Source organism: Salmo salar, chromosome ssa28 (genome assembly GCF_905237065.1).
Source record: "Salmo salar chromosome ssa28, Ssal_v3.1, whole genome shotgun sequence".
NCBI lineage: Eukaryota > Metazoa > Chordata > Actinopteri > Salmoniformes > Salmonidae > Salmo > Salmo salar.
In genome coordinates this window covers 29,013,457-29,037,827 of record NC_059469.1, presented here as the reverse complement: position 1 = coordinate 29,037,827, position 24,371 = coordinate 29,013,457, and the positions used below count along the sequence as shown (strand labels likewise).

Here is a 24,371-nt window from a genome sequence, read left to right as displayed (position 1 = left end):
TATAGGGGACAAGAGTGGTTACCTATACTGAAAGGTTACTTAGAAAATGGGTTGTTCCACCCCACCAGTATCCATGTTCCATGCCCTTTTTGAATAGTATAACTTAGTATTATTTCACCTAATTTTAAACATTCTGTCATAAAGAGCACATATTCAACTTAATAAAAAAAAAATGTGTTTTTATTAAGTTTAGACCACAGCGCCAATCTGGATGCCAATTTGAATTATTTTTGAATGACAAATGACATGAATATATTCAGCATGACATTCATGTAAGCATTATAATATAATTACACAACCCAAAAGTAATGTGAAATGCAATCATGCTAGTAGCAGCCAGAAGCCCTGGGCAGAGCATTGCACCCTGGGAAGCGAAATGCACTCGGGAATCGTAGTATACATTTCGTAGGCACTAACTCCACCATGGTACGTTGGACATGGGTAAATGTATTTATTTAACCTTTATTTAACTAGGCAAGTCAGTTATTGTAAATAAGAATTTGTTCTTAATGGCCTACCAAAAGCCAAAAGGGCTCCTGCGGGGGCTGGGATTTAAAAATATAGGACAAAAACACACATCACAAGAAGAGAGACCTAAGACAACGACATAGCAGCAAAACAACATACAAATTAATGGATTTTTGGGATAAATGCCGAAAATAAGGTCTGTGGTAAACAAAGGCTTAGGAGATTTTATACGTTTTGTTTAATGAGATTTAAAAAAAAAAAATGGCACAAAGGCGTCACAATTCATAAAATAAGAAATTATATATTTGTTCTACTAGTTATCAACACATTCACTGTAAAAAAATATATATTCTGTCAATTTAGCTAATACACTTTCTTTTTTTTGCCATGGTATCGTTTCAGTATCGAGTATTGTTTCGGTATTGAGTATTGATACTAAATCTGGTATCGAAGTAATAAAATCTGGTATCGTGACAACACTCGCAAGTGGTGATGCAGCCAGTCAAGATGCTCTCGATGGTGCAGCTGTAGAACTTTGAGGACATGAGGGCCCATGCCAAATCTTTTCAGCCTGCTGAAGGGGAAGAGGCATTGTTGTGCCCTCTTCCAAGACTGTGTTGATGGGTTTGGACAATGATAGGTCCTTAGTGAAGTGGACAACGAGGGACTTGAAGCTCTCGACCCGCTCCACTACAGCCCCGGTGGTGTGAATGGGGGGGCGTGCTCGGCTACTTTGTCTTGCTGACAATGAGTGATAGGTTGTTGTCCTGGCACCACATAGCCTGGTCTCTGACCTCCTCCAGGATCTAGTTGCAGAGGGAAGTGTTTAGTCCCAGAGTCCTTAGCTTAGTGTTGATCTTTATGGGCACTATGGTGTTTAATGCTGAGCTGTAGTCAATAAACAGCATTTTCACATAGGTGTCTCTTTTGTCCAGGTGGGAAAGGGTAGTGTGGAGTGCAATAGAGATTGCATTATCTGTGGACCTGTTGGGGCGGTATGCGAATTGGAGTGGGTCCAGGGTGTCTGGGATGGTGGTGTTGATGTGGGCCATCACCAGCCTTTCAAAACATTTCATGGCTACAGATGTTGAAAAGGAGATTCTGGCCAACTTCACCCATATTTTCTTTTCTTTTTGCAGAAAAAAAAAAATTGTGTGTAGTTCCAGTAGTTAGCTACACGGCGAGAATATAACTAACTACTGAAAATACTGCATAGATTAGAATTCAGTTGAACTACCACCCAGTTACTGCAAAATGTAGTTCAATTACTAGTTGAACTACATGTAGTTCACTACTACCCAACACTGGAATTTGGGCACTTTAGCAAGTCTTTATTCATATAAAATCTGATCTATGCAAGAATTTCAAAACATTGCATTGATTTGTTGAAATGACGTGGAAACAACGTTGATTCAACCAGTTTGGCTCCCTGCTGAGGGTAATTCATCAGTAAATAACATCTGTGCTAGGTAACAGTTTAGATGTAATAGAAAACCCATTGATTCAGAGTTCTTAGAGTATACAGTTCAATGCAAAGATTCATTCTAATTTGAGGGATTAAGTTTATTGGCTGTCCATTGCCATTTCAATTAGCTGATTAGTTTGCTAAGCATTAGCAGAAAAGCAATACATCTGATCTTTTACTAAAAGTGTCAAAATAATTCCAGCAAGGAGAAGGGCTCACTCTTTAAAAGTAATGAAAGTTAATTAATAGGAAACAATCTATTTAAAATCACAACACGTTAATGCAAGCACAGAAACACCTTGGTTTAACAGTAAGCGAAAGATACAATTTTCTTCCAGCTTCACTGTTGGTTGGAAAGCAACTGCGAGGTAGCGATAGTATTCATTTTCCATTGGGAATAGTAACTCCTCCAGCACTAATGAACCAGTATGTAATCCTGATGTAGTATTACAAAGGTGTCGTTCTCCGGTGTTCATTACATCTTATACCTGTGACAACTAATCAGTGTCTCTGGGTCTATGAATGTCTGTTTCCCCAGGTGGCAGGTGGGCCACAGGCAGCTGATTGGACAGCTTTCCCCACTTCAGGGCCAATTAGATTTTCTCTTCAAACATCAATGCAGCAATTCTGGCTTTGTTAGTAATTCAAAGAAACTGGCTGTACACATAATGCCAGAGGTTTTAATTGCAAATAGAACACCGAGCTCTGCTGTTGTGATTGTGACCTCTGATGCTACAGGTGGTCGGTAATTGAAAGGGACACCAAACAGCTATGAGGCGGCACTGCGTTCTGAACTGAGATTGTGGTATCAATGTAGGCCTACACAGGAAAGTACAAGGCTTTTCGATCCCTTGATACCAGTCCAAATGGAGGGTGCTATATGTGGTTGCTAGGTAAAACTCATCTACATGCAAACACCCAAGGGAGGAACAGAGTTTGGCAGTAAACAGGCCATAGGCCTATAAAGTACTGTATAATACAGTCACTATAAAATCCATACAAAACACGGTGGCTGTCATTCACAGTGCCTTTCCCTTACAAAAAAAGATTGCAGTTTTGAAACTGCAATAAAAGTGCAGTAACTGCAGTCGACTGTGGTATTTTGGACACAGTAATTGCAGAATAACTGCAGTGTGAAGCAGTTGAACTGCAGTTATACTGCACTGTAACTGCAGTTACACTGAAATAAGTACTGAAGTAAAAAAAAAGTTATTTTGGATGAGGTACTTGTATACTGCACTGACTGCAAATTTTTTTCTGGAAGGGTTTGTATTTGTTTCTGTGCTCACAACACATTAAATTGCTGTCCTAATGTCAAACAGACCATGTGGAATGGTGCACCAAAGGGTAAGGCAGCTTGTCTGTCTGCTGGTCTAGACAGGAACATCAGCAGGGACAAGGGACCATGACCTCAACTTGTTGTGAGTTGTGGAAGTTGTAAATTAGTGGTATCTAAAAGGCAGTACTCAACGACAGTGCTGGTACGCATGAGTGTTCATCCAGGACAAAAAGTAAAATATACCCTGCCCTGTCCTCTCACTGTCCTCTTAACAGAAGCAATTTTAGTGGAACAAAATACCATCCTTGGTTCTATTCATGAACCTCTTGATAATAGCAACTTGTTTTTCAATGACTTATGTGACTTTATATGGCATGAAGACAGGCTACTAAAAGCATCCAAGACGTAAGCATTGACATCAGAGTCAGGACGTTTCAGTGACTGTGTGAGTGCATTAAGCATCACTACCAGATATATACTGCTCAAAAAAATAAAGGGAACACTTAAAGAACACATCCTAGATCTGAATGAAATAAATAATGTTATTAAATACTTTTTTCTTTACATAGTTGAATGTGCTGACAACAAAATCACAAAAATAATCAATGGAAATCCAATTTATCAACCCATGGAGGTCTGGATTTGGAGTCACACTCAAAATTAAAGTGGAAAACCACACTACAGGCTGATCCAACTTTGATGTAATGTCCTTAAAACAAGTCAAAATGAGGCTCAGTAGTGTGTGTGGCCTCCACGTGCCTGTATGACCTCCCTACAACGCCTGGGCATGCTCCTGATGAGGTGGCGGATGGTCTCCTGAGGGATCTCCTCCCAGACCTGGACTAAAGCATCCTCCAACTCCTGGACAGTCTGTGGTGCAACGTGGTGTTGGTGGATGGAGCGAGACATGATGTCCCAGATGTGCTCAATTGGATTCAGGTCTGGGGAACGGGCGGGCCAGTCCATAGCATCAATGCCTTCCTCTTGCAGGAACTGCTGACACACTCCAGCCACATGAGGTCTAGCTTTGTCTTGCATTAGGAGGAACCCAGGGCACACCGCACCAGCATATGGTCTCACAAGGGGTCTGAGGATCTCATCTCGGTACCTAATGGCAGTCAGGCTACCTCTGGCGAGCACATGGAGGGCTGTGCGGCCCCCCCAAAGAAATGCCACCCCATACCATGACTGACCCACCGCCAAACCGGTCATGCTGGAGGATGTTGCAGGCAGCAGAACGTTCTCCACGGCATCTCCAGACTCTGTCACATCTGTCACGTGCTCAGTGTGAACCTGCTTTCATCTGTGAAGAGCACAGGGCGCCAGTGGCAAATTTGCCAATCTTGGTGTTCTCTGGCAAATGCCAAACGACCTGCACGGTGTTGGGCTGTAAGCACAACCCCCACCTGTGGACGTCGGGCCCTCATACCACCCTCATGGAGTCTGTTTCTGACCGTTTGAGCAGACACATGCACATTTGTGGCCTGCTGGAGGTCATTTTGCAGGGCTCTGGCAGTGCTTCTCCTGCTCCTCCTTGCACAAAGGTGGAGGTAGCGGTCCTGCTGCTGGGTTGTTGCCCTCCTACGGCCTCCTCCACGTCTCCTGATGTACTGGCCTGTCTCCTGGTAGCGCCTCCATGCTCTGGACACTACGCTGACAGACACAGCAAACCTTCTTGCCACAGCTCGCATTGATGTGCCATCCTGGATGAGCTGCACTACCTGAGCCACTTGTGTGGGTTGTAGACTCCGTCTCATGCTACCACTAGAGTGAAAGCACCGCCAGCATTCAAAAGTGACCAAAACATCAGCCAGGAAGCATAAGAACTGAGAAGTGGTCTGTGGTCACCACCTGCCGAACCACTCCTTTATTGGGGGCGTCTTGCTAATTGCCTATAATTTCCACCTGTTGTCTATTCCATTTGCACAACAGCATGTGACATTTATTGTCAATCAATCAGTGTTGCTTCCTAAGTGGACAGTTTGATTTCACAGAAGTGTGATTGACTTGGAGTTACATTGTGTTGTTTAAGTGTTCCCTTTATTTTTTTGAGCAGTGTATTTAACAGGACACTCAAGGCACATAAAATAACACTAATTATTCTAATCGCCGAGGACTATTTCTAATGATAAGAACCTATTGACTCGCATGTGCATCAGATAATCATGTCAAATCCTTAAATGAAACACCTCCGTAAAAGGCATTTAGCTTCTCTTCTTTGATATCTGGGTCGTAGAATAATACGTTTTGCTGCAAATACTAGATTTTTTCCCCCAGGTCAAGTACTGTAAAATAAGATTAATATCCATATCTAGTTGTTGAGCAGAAACACACACTGTTGTTTAAAACAATACTGACAAATCCATAATCCAATACCTATCTGGTATTAAGAGGGGCTAGCACGCTGGCATGGCACGCTGGCATGGCACGCTGGCATGGCACGCTGGCATGGCACGCTGGCATGGCACGCTGGCATGGCACGCTGGCATGGCACGCTGGCATGGCACTGTGGATTCTCAACAACCTCCAGGGGTACACATTCATCAGCATGATTTTGTGGTCTGACTCTCTACTTCACCATTCTTCTCTATGGCACAGTACTCAGTAACTGTATCAACAGCGAGCAAAAATAATAAAACTAAAACTAATAAAGCATGTTGCTATAAAAAAAATTGACATCAGCAGAACTACCACTATCCATGCACACACTGAAGCCTTGTGAGTATACCTATTGCCATAGACTGGAACACCCTGACAGAAATGCCTGCAAGGAGAAATCCAACAGATTGGTGAGAAAATAGTGTGAGGTCCATGCAGCCTTTTGTTTGTTTATGTTCACAGGAGGTTGGTGGCACCTTCATTGGGGAGGACGGGCTCGTGGTAAAGGCTGGAGCGGAGTCAGTGGAATGGTATCGAATACGTCAAACACCTGGTTGCCATATATATGATGCTATGACGTTCCGGACATTATTATGAGCCGTACTCTCCTCAGCAGCCTCCTGTTGAAGGCTCATAACAAGTGTATGCCTGCTCCCTGATGGCTCTGCCGTCAAGGAGCAGCGAGGCCAATCAAAATACCATGTGTGGCATTAACAAGCCCACAATACGAAACATGAAATTCTAAATAATTATTGGACTATAGGCCTTTCATGCCGGATTCCTGATAGATGACCTGCAGGATTTCCTGTTAATTTTCCAAACACTCAAAATCACAACAATGGGTGAATTCGTCACTGAATGCAGTCCCTTCTTTGAATAACTCTGTTAGTTTGTTCAACATATAATCTACTGTGTGTACAATAAATCAAAAGATATTTCCAACCAACTTTAACTTTTAAAATGTGTTATGTTGCCAGACTTGGCAGGTTGTTCCGAGCCAATAGTAAATAAATAAAATATATATTTATATAGATATGTGTATGTCTGTGAGAGAGTGAATGTGTGGTAGAGACAGCACTAAAGATGCCCACATTTGAATCCATTATGCCCAGTAGTGGCCCACACAGCCATTATCAACAAAATACTGTGTAGAAATATTGTTAACCCTAACAATGTAGAAACCTTGGTCCGTTCAGGCTCAAATCTACAGTTGAAGTCGGAAGTTTAAATACACTTAGGTTGGAGTCATTAAAACTCGTTTTTCAACCACTCCACAAGTTTCTTGTTAACAAAACTATAGTTTTGACAAGTCGGTTAGGACATCTACTTTGTGCATGACACAAGTAATTTTTCCAACAATTGTTTACAGACAGATTATTTCACTGTATCACAATTCCAGTGGGTCAGAAGTTTACATACACTTATTTGACTGTGCCTTTAAACAGCTTGGAAAATTCCAGAAAATTGTGTCATGGCTTTAGAAGCTTCTGATAGGCTAATTGACATGATTTGAGTCAATTGGAGGTGTACCTGTGGATGTATTTCAAGGCCTACCTTCAAACTCAGTGCCTCTTTGCTTGACATCATGGGAAAATCAAAAGAAATCAGTCAAGACCTCAGAAAACAAATTGTAGACCTCCACAAGTCTGGTTCATCCTTGGGAGCAATTTCCAAAAGCCTGAAGGTACCACATTCATCTGTACAAACAACAGTACGCAAATATAAACAGCATGGGACCACGCAGCCTTCATACCACTCAGGAAGGAGACGCGTTCTGTCTCCTAGAGATGAACGTACTTTGGTTTGAAAAGTGCAAATCACTCCCAGAACAACAGCAAAGGACCATGTGAAGATGCTGGAGGAAACGGGTACAAAAGTATCTATATCCACAGTAAAACCAGTCCTATATCAACATAACCTGAAAGGCCACTCAGCAAGGAAGCCACTGCTCCAAAACCGCCATAAAAAAGCCAGACTACAGTTTGCAACTGCACATGGGGACAAAGATCATACTTTTTGGAGCAATGTCCTCTGGTCTGATGAAACAAAAATAACAACTGTTTGGCCATAATGACCATCGTTATATTTGGAGGAAAAAGGGGGAGGCTTGCAAGCCGAAGAACACCATCCCAACTGTGAAACACAGGGGGGGCAGCATCATGTTGTGGGGATGATTTGCTGCAGGAGGGACTGGTGCACTTCACAAAATAGATGGTATCATGAGGGAAAGTTATGTGGATATATTGAAGCAACATCTCAAGACATCAGTCAGGAAGTTAAAGCTTGGTCGCAAACTTCCAAAGTTGTGGCAAAATGGCTTAAGGACAGCAAAGTCAAGGTATTGGAGTGGCCATCACAAAGCCCTGACCTCAATCCTTTGGAAAATTAGTGGACAGAACGGAAAACGGCATGTGCGAATAAGGAGACCTACAAACCTGACTCCGTTACACCAGCTCTGTCAGGAGGAATGGGACAAAATTCACCCAACTTATTGTGGGAAGCTTATGGAAGGCTATCTGAAACGTTTGACCCAAGTTAAACAATTTAAAGGCAATGCTACCAAATACTAATTGAGTGTATGTAAACTTCTGACCCACTGGGAATGTGATGAAAGAAATAAAATATTAAAATCATTCTCTACTATTATTCTGACATTTCACATTCTTAAAATAAAGTGGCTATCCTAACTGATCTAAGACAGGGAATTTTTACTAGGATTAAATGTCAGGAATTGTGAAAAACTGAGTTTAAATGTACTTGGCTAAGGTGTATGTAAACTTCCAACTTCAATTGTATTTGCTTTATTGAAACCAAAGATGGACTTTACAGGGTGAAACATGGACTGTTTCACCCTGTACAGTCTATTTGAATAACTGAAAACCCCTGAGCAATGATTATTTCGTTACTCTCTATGCAAAGCATCAATTTAAGGATCACCAATAAATCTTTTCCAAGTAAATTTGGATTCAGATCATCCATCAAGATCAAAGACATTGGTTCCATTGAAAATAACCATGAAAGACATGTATTGCTTGTTTAACGAATTTAAATGGCAACCTTCTGAGAGTATAGGGGGCATAATGCACTTTGTGCACTAACAATTTATTCACAAGCCATTGTAGATCTCATTCGACTGACATAAAATAGGGTGGACTATAAAGATATCCTATGCACTAACTCTTCTCATGCATAATACTCTATTTATCCAAACATGACATGGCATTTATTAGCACTTATACTGTCGGTCACATGCCCTTCGAAGGCACACACTGTAAAATGTGCATTCCATTAGGCTCAGGAGTGAGGCACCAGCAAAAACAAACAATGTAGAAAATTAATACCCATGGCATTTGTTTTCAGCAAATAGTATTTGGTGTATTGGTAAATAGCAAATGCTCTAGAAAATATGACATTCCATGAGACCATCTACTTGTTTTTGTTACGGTAACACGGTAGTAGGTAGCAAAACCTATGTGATATTCCTTCAAATTAATCGTGTGTATCATGGCAACAGTAGCCAGTGTGCGAAATGTCACTTCCAGAGTGTGTGGTTACGATACGACGTTCAGATACCCATCAAACCACCAGCCCCAAAATGAACCGTGTGTAGACTACAATATCGGACACCTGTCGATCCAAACTAACTTTTAAGTTATTAACAATCCTAATAGGCGATTGGACAATATTTTGTGTTTCACAAACACCAGCAAGGGCGAATATTAATGTTTTTTTCCGGAATGTGCGAGTCCGTTTATACGCCCTCTGTTATTTGCATAGAGTCTGCCTGTATTTGGCGACACACTGGATATTAAGCATAGACTACTCACCCAGAAGATAGTGGAATATACAATGAGGGCGAACTTTAGGAAGACGTAGGAGAACTTCTCACAATATCTGACATCATTGGACATGTTTGATCCCTCTTTCGATTCCGAAAAATGAACTTCCTGTTTCTCGTCGCACACACCTGGAACTCTGTTAAAGCACCACCTGCCAGCAGTAAATATGTTTTGACTGATAGACAGACGCCCCAATTAGGACACTGCAAGGAATGAATGGAGCACTTCTGCCACTGTGGCTTCTGTTTTAGTAGCCTAATGTTTCTGACATTACAGACCAAACATATTTACTCGTAATGAACCTTTTAGTATTTTTTTATATGGATGTAGGCTACATTGTATATAACAACTGGTTTTAATATAGGCCTATACCAATATTATTGTTGCTTCCCCTGAGTTATAGTTCATATAAGGAAATCAGTCACCTGAAATGAATTAATTAGGCTTATCTATAGATTTCACATGACTGGGAATACAGATAAGCATATTTTGGTCACAAATACCTTTAATAGAAGGTAGGGGTGTGGATCAGAAATTCAGTCAGTATCTGGTGTGACCACCATTTGCCTCATGCTGCACAACACATCTCCTTCGCATAGAGTTGATCAGGCTGTTGATTGTGGCCTGGGGAATGTTGTCCTACTCCTCTTCAATGGCTGTGCAAAGTTGTTGGATATTGGTGGGAACTGGGACACGCTGTCATACACGTTGATCCAGAGCATCCCAAACGTGCTCAATAGGTGACATTTATGGTAAGTATGCAGACCATTGAAGACCTGGGACATTTTCAGCTTACAGGAATTGTATACAGATCCTTGCAAAATTATCATGCTGAAACATGAGGTGATGGTGGTGGATGAATGGCACAACAATGGGCCTCAGGATCTGGTTACGGTATCTCTGTGCATTCAAATTGCCATCGATAAAATGCAATTGTGTTCATTGTCCGTAGCTTATGCCTGCCCATACCATAACCCCATACCATAACCCCACCGCCACCATGGGGCACTCTGTTGACAATGTTGACATCAACAAACCGCTCGCCCACACGACGCCATCTGTCCGGTACAGGCCATCGAAGATAAGCATTTCCCCACTAAAGTCGGTTACAACGCCGAACAGCAGTCAGGTCAAGACCCTGGTGAGGACGACGAGCACGCAGATGAGCTTATCTGGGACGGTTTCTGACAGTTTGTGCAGAAATTCTTCAGTTGTGCAAACTTACAGTTTCATCAGTTGTCCGGGTGGCTGGTCTCAGACGATCCCACAGGTGAAGAAATTGGATGGGGAGATCTGGCTGGTGTGGTTACATGTGGTCTGCGGTAGTGAGGCCGGTTGAACGTACTGCCAAATTTTCTAAAACAACATTGGAGGTGGCTTATGGTAGAGAAATGAACATTACATTTTCAGGAAACAGCTCTGGTGGACATTCCTGCAGTCAGCACAGAATTTGAGAGAAATAAGCTTTTTGTGCGTATCGAACATTTCTGGGCTCTTATTTCAGCTCATGAAACATAGGACCAACACTTTACATGTTGTGTTTATATTTTTATATGTGGTTATTTGTATAATTGTCTATAGATGGGAAAGCGGACAATGTCATGAAAACGATGCACACGCTTCAATTGGGCAGAAGTCCGTGAGTTGTGATTCTGGATGGCTAGATAGCTACCAACAATGACAAGAAACTGCCATGTAGGGAATTGCAAGTAGCTCATTTCAGCTAGTTTCATCTTGTTCTTGATACCATGTCTTTTTTTTTTTGGGTGTTTTGACAGATTTCATGTCAATACTAATATGGAAAAAAATTGCTAGCTAGATAACCAACTGTAACAATATATTTGCAAGACAACAAGTGCTCAATGTGCAAATGTGTTTATGTTTTCAATAAACATTGGAGACTAAACATAGTTTACATGTTGTCAACCATCTAAGCCAACCACATCTGTTTTGCCCCATATTTGTTTACGTATCGGTTTTGTTGCTAAACAACCAACCTGTATATAGCGGGGATGGGCATCTGGGGGCCTCGCGGGCATCCCTTTTGAAGGCCCTCGGATCAATTTCCTTGTAGTGATCATAATCTAATTACCGCCTGGGGGTCCCCATTGATTTTGTTAGTCAGTCTCACTCAGATATCATATTAAAAACTGCAAACATTTCTCTCCACCCTATGGCAAAATGTGTGGAATTGCAAAGAATTTGGTGTGAAGCAGCTGGCAGCTCAAATGCGGCACATTATGATGAGTTCAGAATTATTTGTGGCCCCCATCCCAATCAAAGTTGCCTATGCCTGGTCTATAAGGTACTGTCAAATGCAAATGTGATAGGGTAGGCCTACTGTCAAATGTGATATGGTAGGCCTACTGTCAAATGTGATATGGTAGGCCTACTGTCAAATGTGATATGGTAGACCTACTGTCAAATGTGATATGGTAGGCCTACTGTCAAATGTGATATGGTAGGCCTACTGTCAAATGTGATATGGTAGACCTACTGTCAAATGTGATATGGTAGACCTACTGTCAAATGTGGCAAAATTAGATACTATTATGAATTTAGACAAACCAAAACTTGAACTTCATGCAGAAAGGTCTTGCCCATTTTTCAATACCATATCAGCAGAGTTACTTTTCAGAGAAAATTGGGAATTTCACAACGTGGCTGAACAATATCTAAGGAATTTTGATCTATTTTAACCCATGTATTCTGAAAGAAGGCTGCTGAACCACTAGACCATGTCAACAATTCTATCCTTCTGTTTTGCCTGGATGGGAGGATTCATCACAGATCTATTTTGATTCATTTTGGCTTGCTGGTGTTTGTCTCATGTATGGATGGTACTTGGATGGTACCCAGACAGTGGATTCAATATTGTTGATTTTAGACAGTGAGTTGAAAGACACTATCATTAAACCTTTTCTAGCCACATACTGTATTGATTTTATGAGATGTTTCAGTTCTGGCAAGCTACTTGAAATAGAATGGCACTTATCTGGTATGTTGAGCCTGATGCATTGGGGAGTAGTTGGACTCTGTAGCCTCCTCTGCATTCAGATATCATGTTTGGCTTTTGAAAACAACCCGGACATAGCACTAATCCCCAGACGTGTATAATCTAATATCAATCAATATGAAATACTATAGATAGACAGATAGTTATGTTACTACATGCATGATGACCCCGGTCTGCTCTGTGGCTACCTCCAGAATGAATTCCATTATGTTAATCAAATCTCATAAAGGAATAAAACTACCAAATTGAGGGCTAACCCAAAATATTCTAATGCTATGCTACACTAATGCAATAAATCACTAATGGCTTTAACCCATTTGCAATGGAGAAGTTGATACCTGAAGAAATGGCCAAATGTCAGGCTACATGGCATCAATAGTGCAATATTAACCCATGGGTTTGAGGATATTTGGCCACATAGTGTCATTGTGGTTAAATCTCTTCACCCCTATCACTTAGAATGAATGGAGCCATTTGGCTGAAAGAGCCCATTGCAGACTAATGCCACTCCTATATGTGTGCCTGTTTTGCTTCATTGTGTTCTGCATGTTCCTGGACCTCTTTTGTGTGAGGCTATATTTGTAGGCTATATGTTATTGACAGCACTTCTAAAATCAGATGCTATTGTTGAAAGTGTGCATCTGTGCTATCACAGCTGTTGTATTATAATGACACGTCAAACCCTACACGTTGATAACATTGTAGGCTCGTGCGCACATTCCAAACCGCTAGCTCTCCAATCACCGCTGGCAGCTCAGCTTTACGCACGCGCCACTGACAAGACTGACAAAGTTCTGTGGCCATGAAGCGCATTTCAGAAATAGCAGGAGAGCCGGAGAGGGTCCTTGGACTTCACAACACCTGAATGGTTTTGAAATTGTGATTTTTGTTCAAGAAGCAGACATCGGAACTAATCATTAATTGCCCAAAACGCGAAAGGGATTTTGTCTAGTGTGATATAGAGATGAATACAACGACGTCGGAACCGGTCAACCTCTCAACAACCATATATTTTCAGAGTTATGGAAACAAGACGACAAACAATCGTTTTGAACAGCCGGATTGGCAAGTGGCGTTGTGGGCAATTGCTTATTCACTGATAGTGATTGTGTCCGTCGCAGGAAATGTCACTGTAATTTGGATAATTTTGGCTCACAAAAGAATGAGGACAGTGACTAACTATTTTATAGTAAATCTTGCATTCTCGGACTTGTCAATGGCTACTTTCAACACTGTCTTCAATTTTGTATATTCTACACACAACGACTGGTACTTCGGGTTGGGATACTGTAGGTTTCAGAACTTCTATCCCATCACAGCGATGTGCTCAAGCGTTTATTCTATGGCAGTTATTGCAGTTGACCGGTAAGAACATACAACGAGCCTTGCTATTACGTGAAACAGACTGCTCTAGTCGGTAGAGACTACAATAATTGTCAAGGGAAATCAAAAATTGCAATTTCCACTCAAACCATGGTGAATGTCTTCAAATTACGCACGTTCCCAAGAAGACATATAATCAATCTTATCAACAATGTCTGTATCACTCAGATACATGCCAAATGAAGCTACTTGTCATTGAAGTGGACAATAATCATCACATGCTGATTTTTTTATTATATTTCTGATTTATATGAATATTTTTTCCAATATAGCGTACTGAGCACTGGAGATGATAAGAGTGCAGTACATTATAATTCTGATATTGTTTTAATTTGCTTAACAACACGAGATTTTTTCTAAATATTCAATTTATCGCTTCACCGGGTTTTATCGTCTTGTGTGTTCACCACAGTGCATGTCTGTGCGCGCATAAAAGAGCGCACTAGCCTACCTAAATACACATATTCTGTTGATATCGGGACAATTCGTATATTTTTCTGCATATAACTATGGATCTATACTGTTTAACTTTTGTGCTATACATTGGCTTAAATTCTCTCTCTCTGTTTGTCTCCCACTCTCTCTCTCTCTGTGTGTGTGTGTGTGTGTGTGTGTGTGTGTGTGTGTGTGTGTGTGTGTGTGTGTGTGTGTGTGTGTGTGTGTGTGTGTGTGTGTGTGTGTTTTCACGATATTAATGACATTCAATCAGATATTTCGTTGACAGCCGGTTAATTCTGGTTGCAACATCACCCTGAAATCAGCACCACATCCTTTTTGTATTCAATTATAAATATGTTAATGAGTTCAAACTATGGTTGTATTGTAGACATTGCTGTTTTCAAAGCTCTCATGAACAGAAGTTATGTCATGTCATATAAACTCATCAAAAAAAGTAATGTCCCTTTTTCAGGACCCTGGTCTTTCAAAGATAATTCGTAAAAATCCAAATAACTTCACAGATCTTCATTGTAAAGGGTTTATACACTGTTTCCCATGCTCAATGACCCATAAACAATTAATGAACATGCACCTGTGGAACGGTTGTAAAGACACTAACAGCTCACAGACGGTAGGCATTTAAGGTCACAGTTATGAAAACTTAGGACACTAAAGAGGCCTTTCTACTGACTCTGAAAAACACCAAAAGAAAGATACCCAGGGTCCCTGCTCATCTGTGTGAATGTGCCTTAGGCATGCTGCAAGGAGGCATGCAGATGGGCAATAAATTGACAGGGCAATAAATTGCAATGTCCGTACTGTGAGACGCCTAAGACAGCGCTACAGGGAGACAGGACGGATAGCTGATCGTCCTCGCAGTGGCAGACCACGTGTAACAACACCTGCAGAGGATCGGTACATCCGAACATCACACCTGCGGGACAGGTACAGGATGGCAACAACAACTGCCCGAGTTACACCAGGAATGCACAATCCCTCCATCAGTGCTCAGACTGGCCGCAATAGGCTGAGAGAGACTGGACTGAGGGCTTGTAGGCCTGTTGTAAGGCAGGTCCTCACCAGACATCACCGGCAACAACGTCGCCCATGGGCACAAACCCACCGTCGCTGGACCAGACAGGACTGACAAAAAGTGCTCTTCACTGACGAGTCGCGGTTTTGTCTCACCAGGGGTGATGGTCGGATTCGCGTTTATCGTCGAAGGAATGAGCTTGACACCGAGGCCTGTACTCTGGAGCGGGATCGATTTGGAGGTGGAGGGTCCGTCATGGTCTGGGGTGGTGTGTCACAGCATCATCAGACTGAGCTTGTTATCATTGCAGGCAATCTCAATGTTGTGTGTTACAGGGAAGACATCCTCCTTCCTCATGTGGTACCTTTCCTGCAGGCTCATCCTGACATGACCCTCCATCATGACAATGCCACCAGCCATACTGCTCATTCTGTGCGTGATTTCCTGCAAGACAGGAATGTCAGTGTTCTGCCATGGCCAGCGAAGAGCCCGGATCTCAATCCCATTGAGCACGTCTGGGACCTGTTGGATCAGAGGGTGAGGGCTAGAGCCATACCCCCCCATAAATGTCCGGGAACATGCAGGTGGCTTGGTGGAAGAGTGGGGTAACATCTCACAGCAAGAACTGGCAAATCTGGTGCAGTCCATGAGGAGGAGATGCACTGCAGTACTTAATGCAGGTGGTGGCCACACCAGATACTGACTGTTACTTTTGATTTTGATTACCTTTGTTCAGGGACATATTATTCCATTTCTGTTAGTCACATGTCTGTGGAACCTGTTCAGTTTATGTCTCAGTTGTTGAATCTTATGTTCATACAAATATTTGCACATGTTAAGTTTGCTTGAAAATAAACGCAGTTGACAGTGAGAGGACGTTTCTTTTTTTTGCTGAGTTTATTACAGAATGAGGACCCTCCCATTCATTCATCATGACAGTGAAATTCTGATGAGTGAGTCACCAGGGTTTTCAGAACATTTCAGTCTTCAGCGGTCTAAGCAGCCAATGACATGCACTGTTATAGGGCTCTGACTGTACCTGACCTTTGCTTGGTTCTCTTCCACAGATACTTGGCCATAATCTACCCTTTGAAACTAAGGCTATCCTCCACATCTACCAAGATTGTGATTGGTCTCATCTGGGCGGTGGCATTCTCCCTGGCATTCCCCCAGTGTTACTACTCTGTCACCGAGTACTATCCACCACGGACTATCTGTTTCGTCAACTGGCCTGATGACTATGGTGGGAAACACCATCTCACGTGAGACACCCACAGTACCTTTCTCAGCAATATGTCTGTCTAGATCAGGGATGGGCAACTCCAGTCCTCGGGGGCCTAATTGGTGTCACACTTTTGCCCAAGCCCCAGCAAACACAGCAGACTCCAATAATCAACTAATCATGATCTTGAGTTTAGAATGTAATTAGTTTAATCAGCTGTGTTTGCTAGGGATGGGGGGAAAGTGTGACACCACTCCGGACCCCGAGGACTGGTGTTGATCTCTGGTCTGAATGTACACTCTTAGAAAAAAGGGTTCCAAAAGGGTTATTTTTGGTGCCAGGCGGTACTCTTTTTTTTGGGTCCATGTAGATTAGAACCTTATGTGGAAAGGGTTCTATATGGAACCCAAAAGGGTTCTGCCTGGAACCAAAATGGGTTCTTCGAAGTGTTCTCCTATGGGGACAGCCAAATAACCCTGTTTGGTTCTAGATAGCACCTTTTTTTTGTCTTTTTTTCATGGTTAGAAATACATGCTTCATTTTTTTTTATGTTCAATACTTCAAAGTCTCTATTAGAAAGGGATGTTTCAAGCCCAAGCCCACGTTATCACTTATTTGTGTCTGTAATACTTGACCTTCAACATCTGTCTCACAGATACCAGATAGCTTTGATCACACTGATCTACCTGCTCCCCCTGCTGGTGATGTTGGTCACCTACAGCCTTATTGGCCAGACACTGTGGGGCAGTGAGGTACCGGGGGAGACCTCAGACCACTACCAGAACCAGATCCAGGCCAAACGCAAGGTCAGCTATGTCATATTGATGCAAAGCCTTGACTGAATAGTTTATAAGAACCTGTGTTTTTTAAAAGTGTATCTCTCTATTTACTGGAAGCACTGCGTCCAGTATTCTACCAGTATAGTCATTGCATATGCATACCAAACAAAGACAAACACTTCAAATGCTTGAGCTGCACTAAATCAAGCGCTTAAACCCATGTCTGGTCCATGTATAGTGAGGGAAAAAAGTATTTGATCCCCTGCTGATTTTGTACGTTTGCCCACTGACAAAGAAATGATCAGTCTATAATTTTAATGGTAGGTTTATTTGAACAGTGAGAGACAGAATAACAACAACAAAAAATCCAGAAAAACGCATGTCAGAAATGTTATAAATTGATTTGCATTTTAATGAGGGAAATAAGTATTTGACCCCTCTGCAAAACATGACTGAGTACTTGGTGGCAAAACCCTTGTTGGCAATCACAGAGGTCAGACGTTTCTTGCAGTTGGCCACCAGGTTTGCACACATCTCAGGAGGGATTTTGTCCCACTCCTCTTTGCAGATCTTCTCCAAGTCATTAAGGTTTTGAGGCTGACGTTTGGCAACTCGAACCTTCAGCTCCCTCCACAGATTTTCTATGGGATTAAGGTCTGGAGACTGGCTAGGCCACTCCAGGACCTTAATGTGCTTCTTCTTGAGCCACTCCTTTGTTGCCTTGGCCATGTGTTTTGGGTCATTGTCATGCTGTAATACCCATCCGCGACCCATTTTCAATGCCCTGGCTGAGGGAAGGAGGTTCTCACCCAAGATTTAACGGTACATGGCCCCGTCCATCGTCCCTTTGATGCGGTGAAGTTGTCCTGTCCCCTTAGCAGAAAAACACCCCCAAAGCATAATGTTTCCACCTCCATGTTTGACGGTGGGGATGGTATTCTTGGGGTCATAGGCAGCATTTCTCCTCCTCAAAACACGGCGAGTTGAGTTGATGCCAAAGAGCTCCATTTTGGTCTCATCTGACCACAACACTTTCACCAGTGGTCCTCTGAATAATTCAGATGTTCATTGGCAAACTTCAGATGGGCACGTATATGTGCTTTCTTGAGCAGGGGGACCTTGCGGGCGCTGCAGGATTTCATTCCTTCACGGCGTAGTGTGTTACCAATTGTTTTCTTGGTGACGATGGTCCCAGCTGCCTTGAGATCATTGACAAGATCCTCCCGTGTAGTTCTGGGCTGATTCCTCACCGTTCTCATGATCATTACAACTCCACAAGGTCAGATCTTGCATGGAGCCCCAGGCCGAGGGAGATTGACAGTTATTTTGTGTTTCTTCCATTTGCGAATAATCGCACAAACTGTTGTCACCTTCTCACCAAGCTGCTTGGCGATGGTCTTGTAGCCCATTCCAGCCTTGTGTAGGTCTACAATCTTGTCCTTGACATCCTTGGAGAGCTCTTTGGTCTTGGCCATGCTGGAGAGTTTGGAATCTGATTGATTGAGTGCTTCTGTGGACAGGTGTCTTTTATACAGGTAACAAGATGAGATTAGGAGCACTCCCTTTGAGTGTGCTCCTAATCTCAGCTCGTACCTGTATAAAAGACACCTGGGAGCCAGAAATCTTTCTGATTGAGAGTGGGTCAAATACTTATTTCCCTCATTAAAATGCAAATCAATTTATAACATTTTTGTCATGCGTTTTTCTGGATTTTGTTGTTGTTATTCTGTCTCTCACTGTTCAAATAAACCTACCATTAAAATTATAGACTGATCATTTCTTTGTCAGTGGGCAAACGTACAAAATCAGCAGGGGATCAAATACTTTTTTCCCTCACTGTATATGCCATGGTATCAGAGATGCTCTGCTGTCTCAGTGTGTTGTGTTGTCTCAGTGTGTTGTGTTGTCTCAGTGTGTTGTCTCAGTGTGTTGTGTTGTGTCAGTGTGTTGTCTCAGTGTGTTGTGTTGTCTCAGTGTGTTGTCTCAGTGTTCTGTGCTGTCTCTGTGTGCTGGGCTGTCTCAGTGTGTTGTGTTGTCTGTGTTTTGTGTTGTGTCAGTGTGCTGGGCTGTCTCTGTGTGGTGTGTTGTCTCAGTGTGTTAGGCTGTCTCAGTGTGTTGGGCTGTCTCAGTGTGTTGGGCTGTCTCAGTGTGTTGTCTCAGTGTGTTGGGCTGTCTCAGTGTGTTGGGCTGTCTCAGTGTGTTGTCTCAGTGTGTTGGGCTGTCTCAGTGTGTTGGGCTGTCTCAGTGTGCTGGGCTGTCTCAGTGTGTTGTCTCAGTGTGTTGGGCTGTCTCAGTGTGTTGTCTCAGTGTGTTGGGCTGTCTCAGTGTGTTGGGCTGTCTCAGTGTGCTGGGCTGTCTCAGTGTGTTGTCTCAGTGTGTTGGGCTGTCTCAGTGTGTTGGGCTGTCTCAGTGTGTTGTCTCAGTGTGTTGGGCTGTCTCAGTGTGTTGGGCTGTCTCAGTGTGTTGTCTCAGTGTGCTGGGCTGTCTCAGTGTGCTGGGCTGTCTCTGTGTGCAGGCTGTCTCAGTTTGTTGGGCTATCTCAGTGTGTTGGCTGTCTCAGTGTGTTGGCTGTCTCAGTGTGTTGGGTTGTCTCAGTGTGTTGTGTTGTCTCAGTGTGTTGTGTTGTCTCAGTGTGTTGTGTTGTCTCAGTGTGTTGTGTTGTCTCAGTGTGTTGTGTTGTCTCTGTGTGCTGTGCTGTCTCTGTGTGCTGGGCTGTCTCAGTGTGTTGTATTATCTCAGTGTGTTGTGCTGTCTCAGTGTGTTGTGCTGTCTCAGTGTGTTGTCTCAGTGTGTTGTGTTGTGTCAGTGTGTTGTCTCAGTGTGTTGTGTTGTCTCAGTGTGCAGGGCTGTCTCAGTGTGTTGGGCTGTCTCAGTGTGTTGGGCTGTCTCAGTGTGTTGGGCTGTCTCAGTGTGTTGGGCTGTCTCAGTGTGTTGGGCTGTCTCAGTGTGTTGTCTCGTCTCAGTGTGTTGGGCTGTCTCAGTGTGTTGGGCTGTCTCAGTGTGTTGGGCTGTCTCAGTGTGTTGTCTCAGTGTGTTGGGCTGTCTCAGTGTGTTGGGCTGTCTCAGTGTGTTGGGCTGTCTCAGTGTGTTGTCTCAGTGTGTTGGGCTGTCTCAGTGTGTTGGGCTGTCTCAGTGTGTTGTCTCAGTGTGTTGGGCTGTCTCAGTGTGTTGGGCTGTCTCAGTGTGTTGGCTGTCTCAGTGTGTTGGGCTGTCTCAGTGTGTTGTCTCAGTGTGCTGGGCTGTCTCAGTGTGTTGGGCTGTCTCAGTGTGTTGTGTTGTCTCAGTGTGCAGGGCTGTCTCAGTGTGTTGGGCTGTGTCAGTGTGTTGGGCTGTCTCAGTGTGTTGGGCTGTCTCAGTGTGTTGGGCTGTCTCAGTGTGTTGTCTCGTCTCAGTGTGTTGGGCTGTCTCAGTGTGTTGGGCTGTCTCAGTGTGTTGGGCTGTCTCAGTGTGTTGGGCTGTCTCAGTGTGTTGGGCTGTCTCAGTGTGTTGGGCTGTCTCAGTGTGTTGGGCTGTCTCAGTGTGTTGGGCTGTCTCAGTGTGCTGGGCTGTCTCAGTGTGTTGGGCTGTCTCAGTGTGTTGGGCTGTTTCAGTGTGTTGGGCTGTCTCAGTGTGTTGTGTTGTCTCAGTGTGTTGGGCTGTCTCAGTGTGTTGGGCTGTCTCAGTGTGTTGGGCTGTCTCAGTGTGTTGGGCTGTCTCAGTGTGCTGGGCTGTTTCAGGGTGTTGGGCTGTCTCAGTGTGTTGTCTCAGGGTGTTGGGCTGTCTCAGTGTGCTGGGCTGTCTCAGTGTGTTGGGCTGTCTCAGTGTGTTGGGCTGTCTCAGTGTGCTGGGCTGTCTCAGTGTGTTGGGCTGTCTCAGTGTGGGCTGTCTCAGTGTGTTGGGCTGTCTCAGTGTGTTGGGCTGTCTCAGTGTGTTGTGTTGTGTCAGTGTGTTGTCTCAGCGTGTTGTGTTGTCTCAGTGTGCTGGGCTGTCTCAGTGTGGTGTGTTGTCTCAGTGTGTTGGGCTGTCTCAGTGTGTTGGGCTGTCTCAGTGTGTTGTCTCAGTGTGTTGGGCTGTCTCAGTGTGTTGGGCTGTCTCAGTGTGTTGGGCTGTCTCAGTGTGTTGGGCTGTCTCAGTGTGTTGGGCTGTCTCAGTGTGTTGTCGTCAGTGTGTTGGCTGTCTCAGTGTGTTGGGTTGTCTCAGTGTGTTGTGTTGTCTCAATGTGTTGTGTTGTCTCAGTGTGTTGTGTTGTCTCAGTGTGTTGTGTTGTCTCAGTGTGTTGTGTTGTCTCTGTGTGCTGTGCTGTCTCTGTGTGCTGGGCTGTCTCAGTGTGTTGTATTATCTCAGTGTGTTGTGCTGTCTCAGTGTGTTGTGCTGTCTCAGTGTGTTGTCTCAGTGTGTTGTGTTGTGTCAGTGTGTTGTCTCAGTGTGTTGTGTTGTCTCAGTGTATTGTCTCAGTGTTCTGTGCTGTCTCAGTGTGCTGGGCTGTCTCAGTGTGGTGTGTTTTCTCAGTGTGTTGGGCTGTCTCAGTGTGTTGGGCTGTCTCAGTGTGTTGTCTCAGTGTGTTGGGCTGTCTCAGTGTGTTGGGCTGTCTCAGTGTGTTGGGCTGTCTCAGTGTGTTGTCTCAGTGTGTTGGGCTGTCTCAGTGTGTTGGGCTGTCTCAGTGTGTTGTCTCAGTGTGTTGGGCTGTCTCAGTGTGTTGGGCTGTCTCAGTGTGTTGGGCTGTCTCAGTGTGTTGGCTGTCTCAGTGTGTTGGCTGTCTCAGTGTGTTGGGCTGTCTCAGTGTGTTGGGCTGTCTCAGTGTGTTGGGCTGTCTCAGTGTGTTGTGTTGTCTCAGTGTGCAGGGCTGTCTCAGTGTGTTGGGCTGTCTCAGTGTGTTGGGCTGTCTCAGTGTGTTGGGCTGTCTCAGTGTGTTGGGCTGTCTCAGTGTGTTGGGCTGTCTCAGTGTGTTGTCTCGTCTCAGTGTGTTGGGCTGTCTCAGTGTGTTGGGCTGTCTCAGTGTGTTGGGCTGTCTCAGTGTGTTGTCTCAGTGTGTTGGGCTGTCTCAGTGTGTTGGGCTGTCTCAGTGTGTTGGGCTGTCTCAGTGTGTTGTCTCAGTGTGTTGGGCTGTCTCAGTGTGTTGGGCTAGTGTGTGTCTCAGTGTGTTGGGCTGTCTCAGTGTGTTGGGCTGTCTCAGTGTGTTGGCTGTCTCAGTGTGTTGGCTGTCTCAGTGTGTTGGGCTGTCTCAGTGTGTTGTCTCAGTGTGCTGGGCTGTCTCAGTGTGTTGGGCTGTCTCAGTGTGTTGGGCTGTCTCAGTGTGTTGGGCTGTCTCAGTGTGTTGGGCTGTCTCAGTGTGTTGGGCTGTCTCAGTGTGTTGGGCTGTCTCAGTGTGTTGGGCTGTCTCAGTGTGTTGGCTGTCTCAGTGTGTTGGCTGTCTCAGTGTGTTGGGCTGTCTCAGTGTGCTGGGCTGTCTCAGTGTGTTGGGCTGTCTCAGTGTGTTGGGCTGTCTCAGTGTGTTGGGCTGTCTCAGTGTGTTGTGTTGTCTCAGTGTGCAGGGCTGTCTCAGTGTGCAGGGCTGTCTCAGTGTGTTGGGCTGTCTCAGTGTGTTGGGCTGTCTCAGTGTGCTGGGCTGTTTCAGGGTGTTGGGCTGTTTCAGGGTGTTGGGCTGTTTCAGTGTGTTGGACTGTCTCAGTGTGTTGGGCTGACTCAGTGTGTTGGGCTGTCTCAGTGTGTTGGGCTGTCTCAGTGTGTTGGGCTGTCTCAGTGTGTTGGGCAGTCTCAGTGTGTTGGGCAGTCTCATTGTGTTGGGCTGTCTCAGTGTGTTGGGCTGTCTCAGTGTGTTGTCTCAGGGTGTTGGGCTGTCTCAGTGTGCTGGGCTGTCTCAGTGTGTTGGGCTGTCTCAGTGTGTTGGGCTGTCTCAGTGTGCTGGGCTGTCTCAGTGTGTTGGGCTGTCTCAGTGTGCTGTCTCAGTGTGTTGGGCTGTCTCAGTGTGTTGGGCTGTCTCAGTGTGTTGTGTTGTGTCAGTGTGTTGTCTCAGTGTGTTGTGTTGTCTCAGTGTGCTGGGCTGTCTCAGTGTGGTGTGTTGTCTCAGTGTGTTGGGCTGTCTCAGTGTGTTGGGCTGTCTCAGTGTGTTGTCTCAGTGTGTTGGGCTGTCTCAGTGTGTTGGGCTGTCTCAGTGTGTTGGGCTGTCTCAGTGTGTTGGGCTGTCTCAGTGTGTTGGGCTGTCTCAGTGTGTTGTCGTCAGTGTGCTTGGCTGTCTCAGTGTGTTGGGCTGTCTCAGTGTGTTGGGCTGTCTCAGTGTGTTGGGCTGTCTCAGTGTGTTGGGCTGTCTCAGTGTGTTGGGCTGTCTCAGTGTGTTGGGCTGTCTCAGGGTGCTGGGCTGTTTCAGGGTGTTGGGCTGTTTCAGGGTGTTGGGCTGTTTCAGGGTGTTGGGCTGTTTCATGGTGTTGGGCTGTCTCAGTGTGTTGGGCTGTCTCAGTGTGTTGGGCTGTCTCAGTGTGTTGGGCTGTTTCAGGGTGTTGGGCTGTCTCAGTGTGTTGGGCTGTCTCAGTGTGTTGGGCTGTCTCAGTGTGTTGGCTGTCTCAGTGTGTTGGGCTGTCTCAGTGTGTTGTCTCAGTGTGTTGTCTCAGTGTGTTGGGCTGTCTCAGTGTGTTGGGCTGTCTCAGTGTGTTGGGCTGTCTTAGTGTGTTGTCTCAGTGTGTTGGGCTGTCTCAGTGTGTTGGGCTGTCTCAGTGTGTTGGGCTGTCTCAGTGTGTTGGGCTGTCTCAGTGTGTTGTCTCAGTGTGTTGGGCTGTCTCTGTGTGCTGGGCTGTCTCTGTGTGCTGGGCTGTCTCTGTGTGCTGGGCTGTCTCAGTGTGTTGTGTTGTCTCAGTGTGTTGTGTTGTCTCAGTGTGTTGTGTTGTCTCAGTGTGTTGTGCTGTCTCTGTGTGCTGGGCTGTCTCAGTGTGTTGTATTATCTCAGTGTGTTGTGCTGTCTCAGTGTGTTGTGCTGTCTCTGTGTGTTGGGCTGTCTCAGTGTGTTGTCTCAGTGTTCTGTGCTGTCTGTGTGTTGTCTCAGTGTGTTGTGTTGTGTCAGTGTGTTGTCTCAGTGGGTTGTGTTGTCTCAGTGTGTTGTC

General features: G+C 44.6%; 2 protein-coding genes across 3 annotated transcripts in view; one reads left to right on the top strand and one right to left on the bottom strand.

Annotated features, from left to right (window-relative positions):
* LOC106589828 (tetraspanin-15) overlaps positions 1 to 9,618 on the bottom strand; it is a 36,438-nt gene extending 26,820 nt beyond the window's left edge. The window contains exon 1 of one of the 2 annotated variants that reach the window (XM_014180213.2): positions 9,419 to 9,618. In XM_014180213.2, coding sequence (XP_014035688.1) covers positions 9,419 to 9,502 — 84 coding nt within the window. In that variant the 5' untranslated portion in view covers positions 9,503 to 9,618. The remainder of the gene's footprint in view (positions 1 to 9,418) is intronic. The other variant, XM_014180212.2, reaches the window with a different exon arrangement.
* A 3,602-nt stretch (positions 9,619 to 13,220) lies between these two features.
* The window catches only part of LOC106589827 (neuromedin-K receptor), a 29,151-nt gene continuing 18,000 nt past the window's right edge, over positions 13,221 to 24,371 (top strand). Inside the window, exons 1-3 of the mRNA XM_014180211.2 lie at positions 13,221 to 13,811; positions 16,368 to 16,562; positions 17,178 to 17,328. Coding sequence (XP_014035686.2) covers positions 13,411 to 13,811; positions 16,368 to 16,562; positions 17,178 to 17,328 — 747 coding nt within the window. The 5' untranslated portion in view covers positions 13,221 to 13,410. The remainder of the gene's footprint in view (positions 13,812 to 16,367; positions 16,563 to 17,177; positions 17,329 to 24,371) is intronic.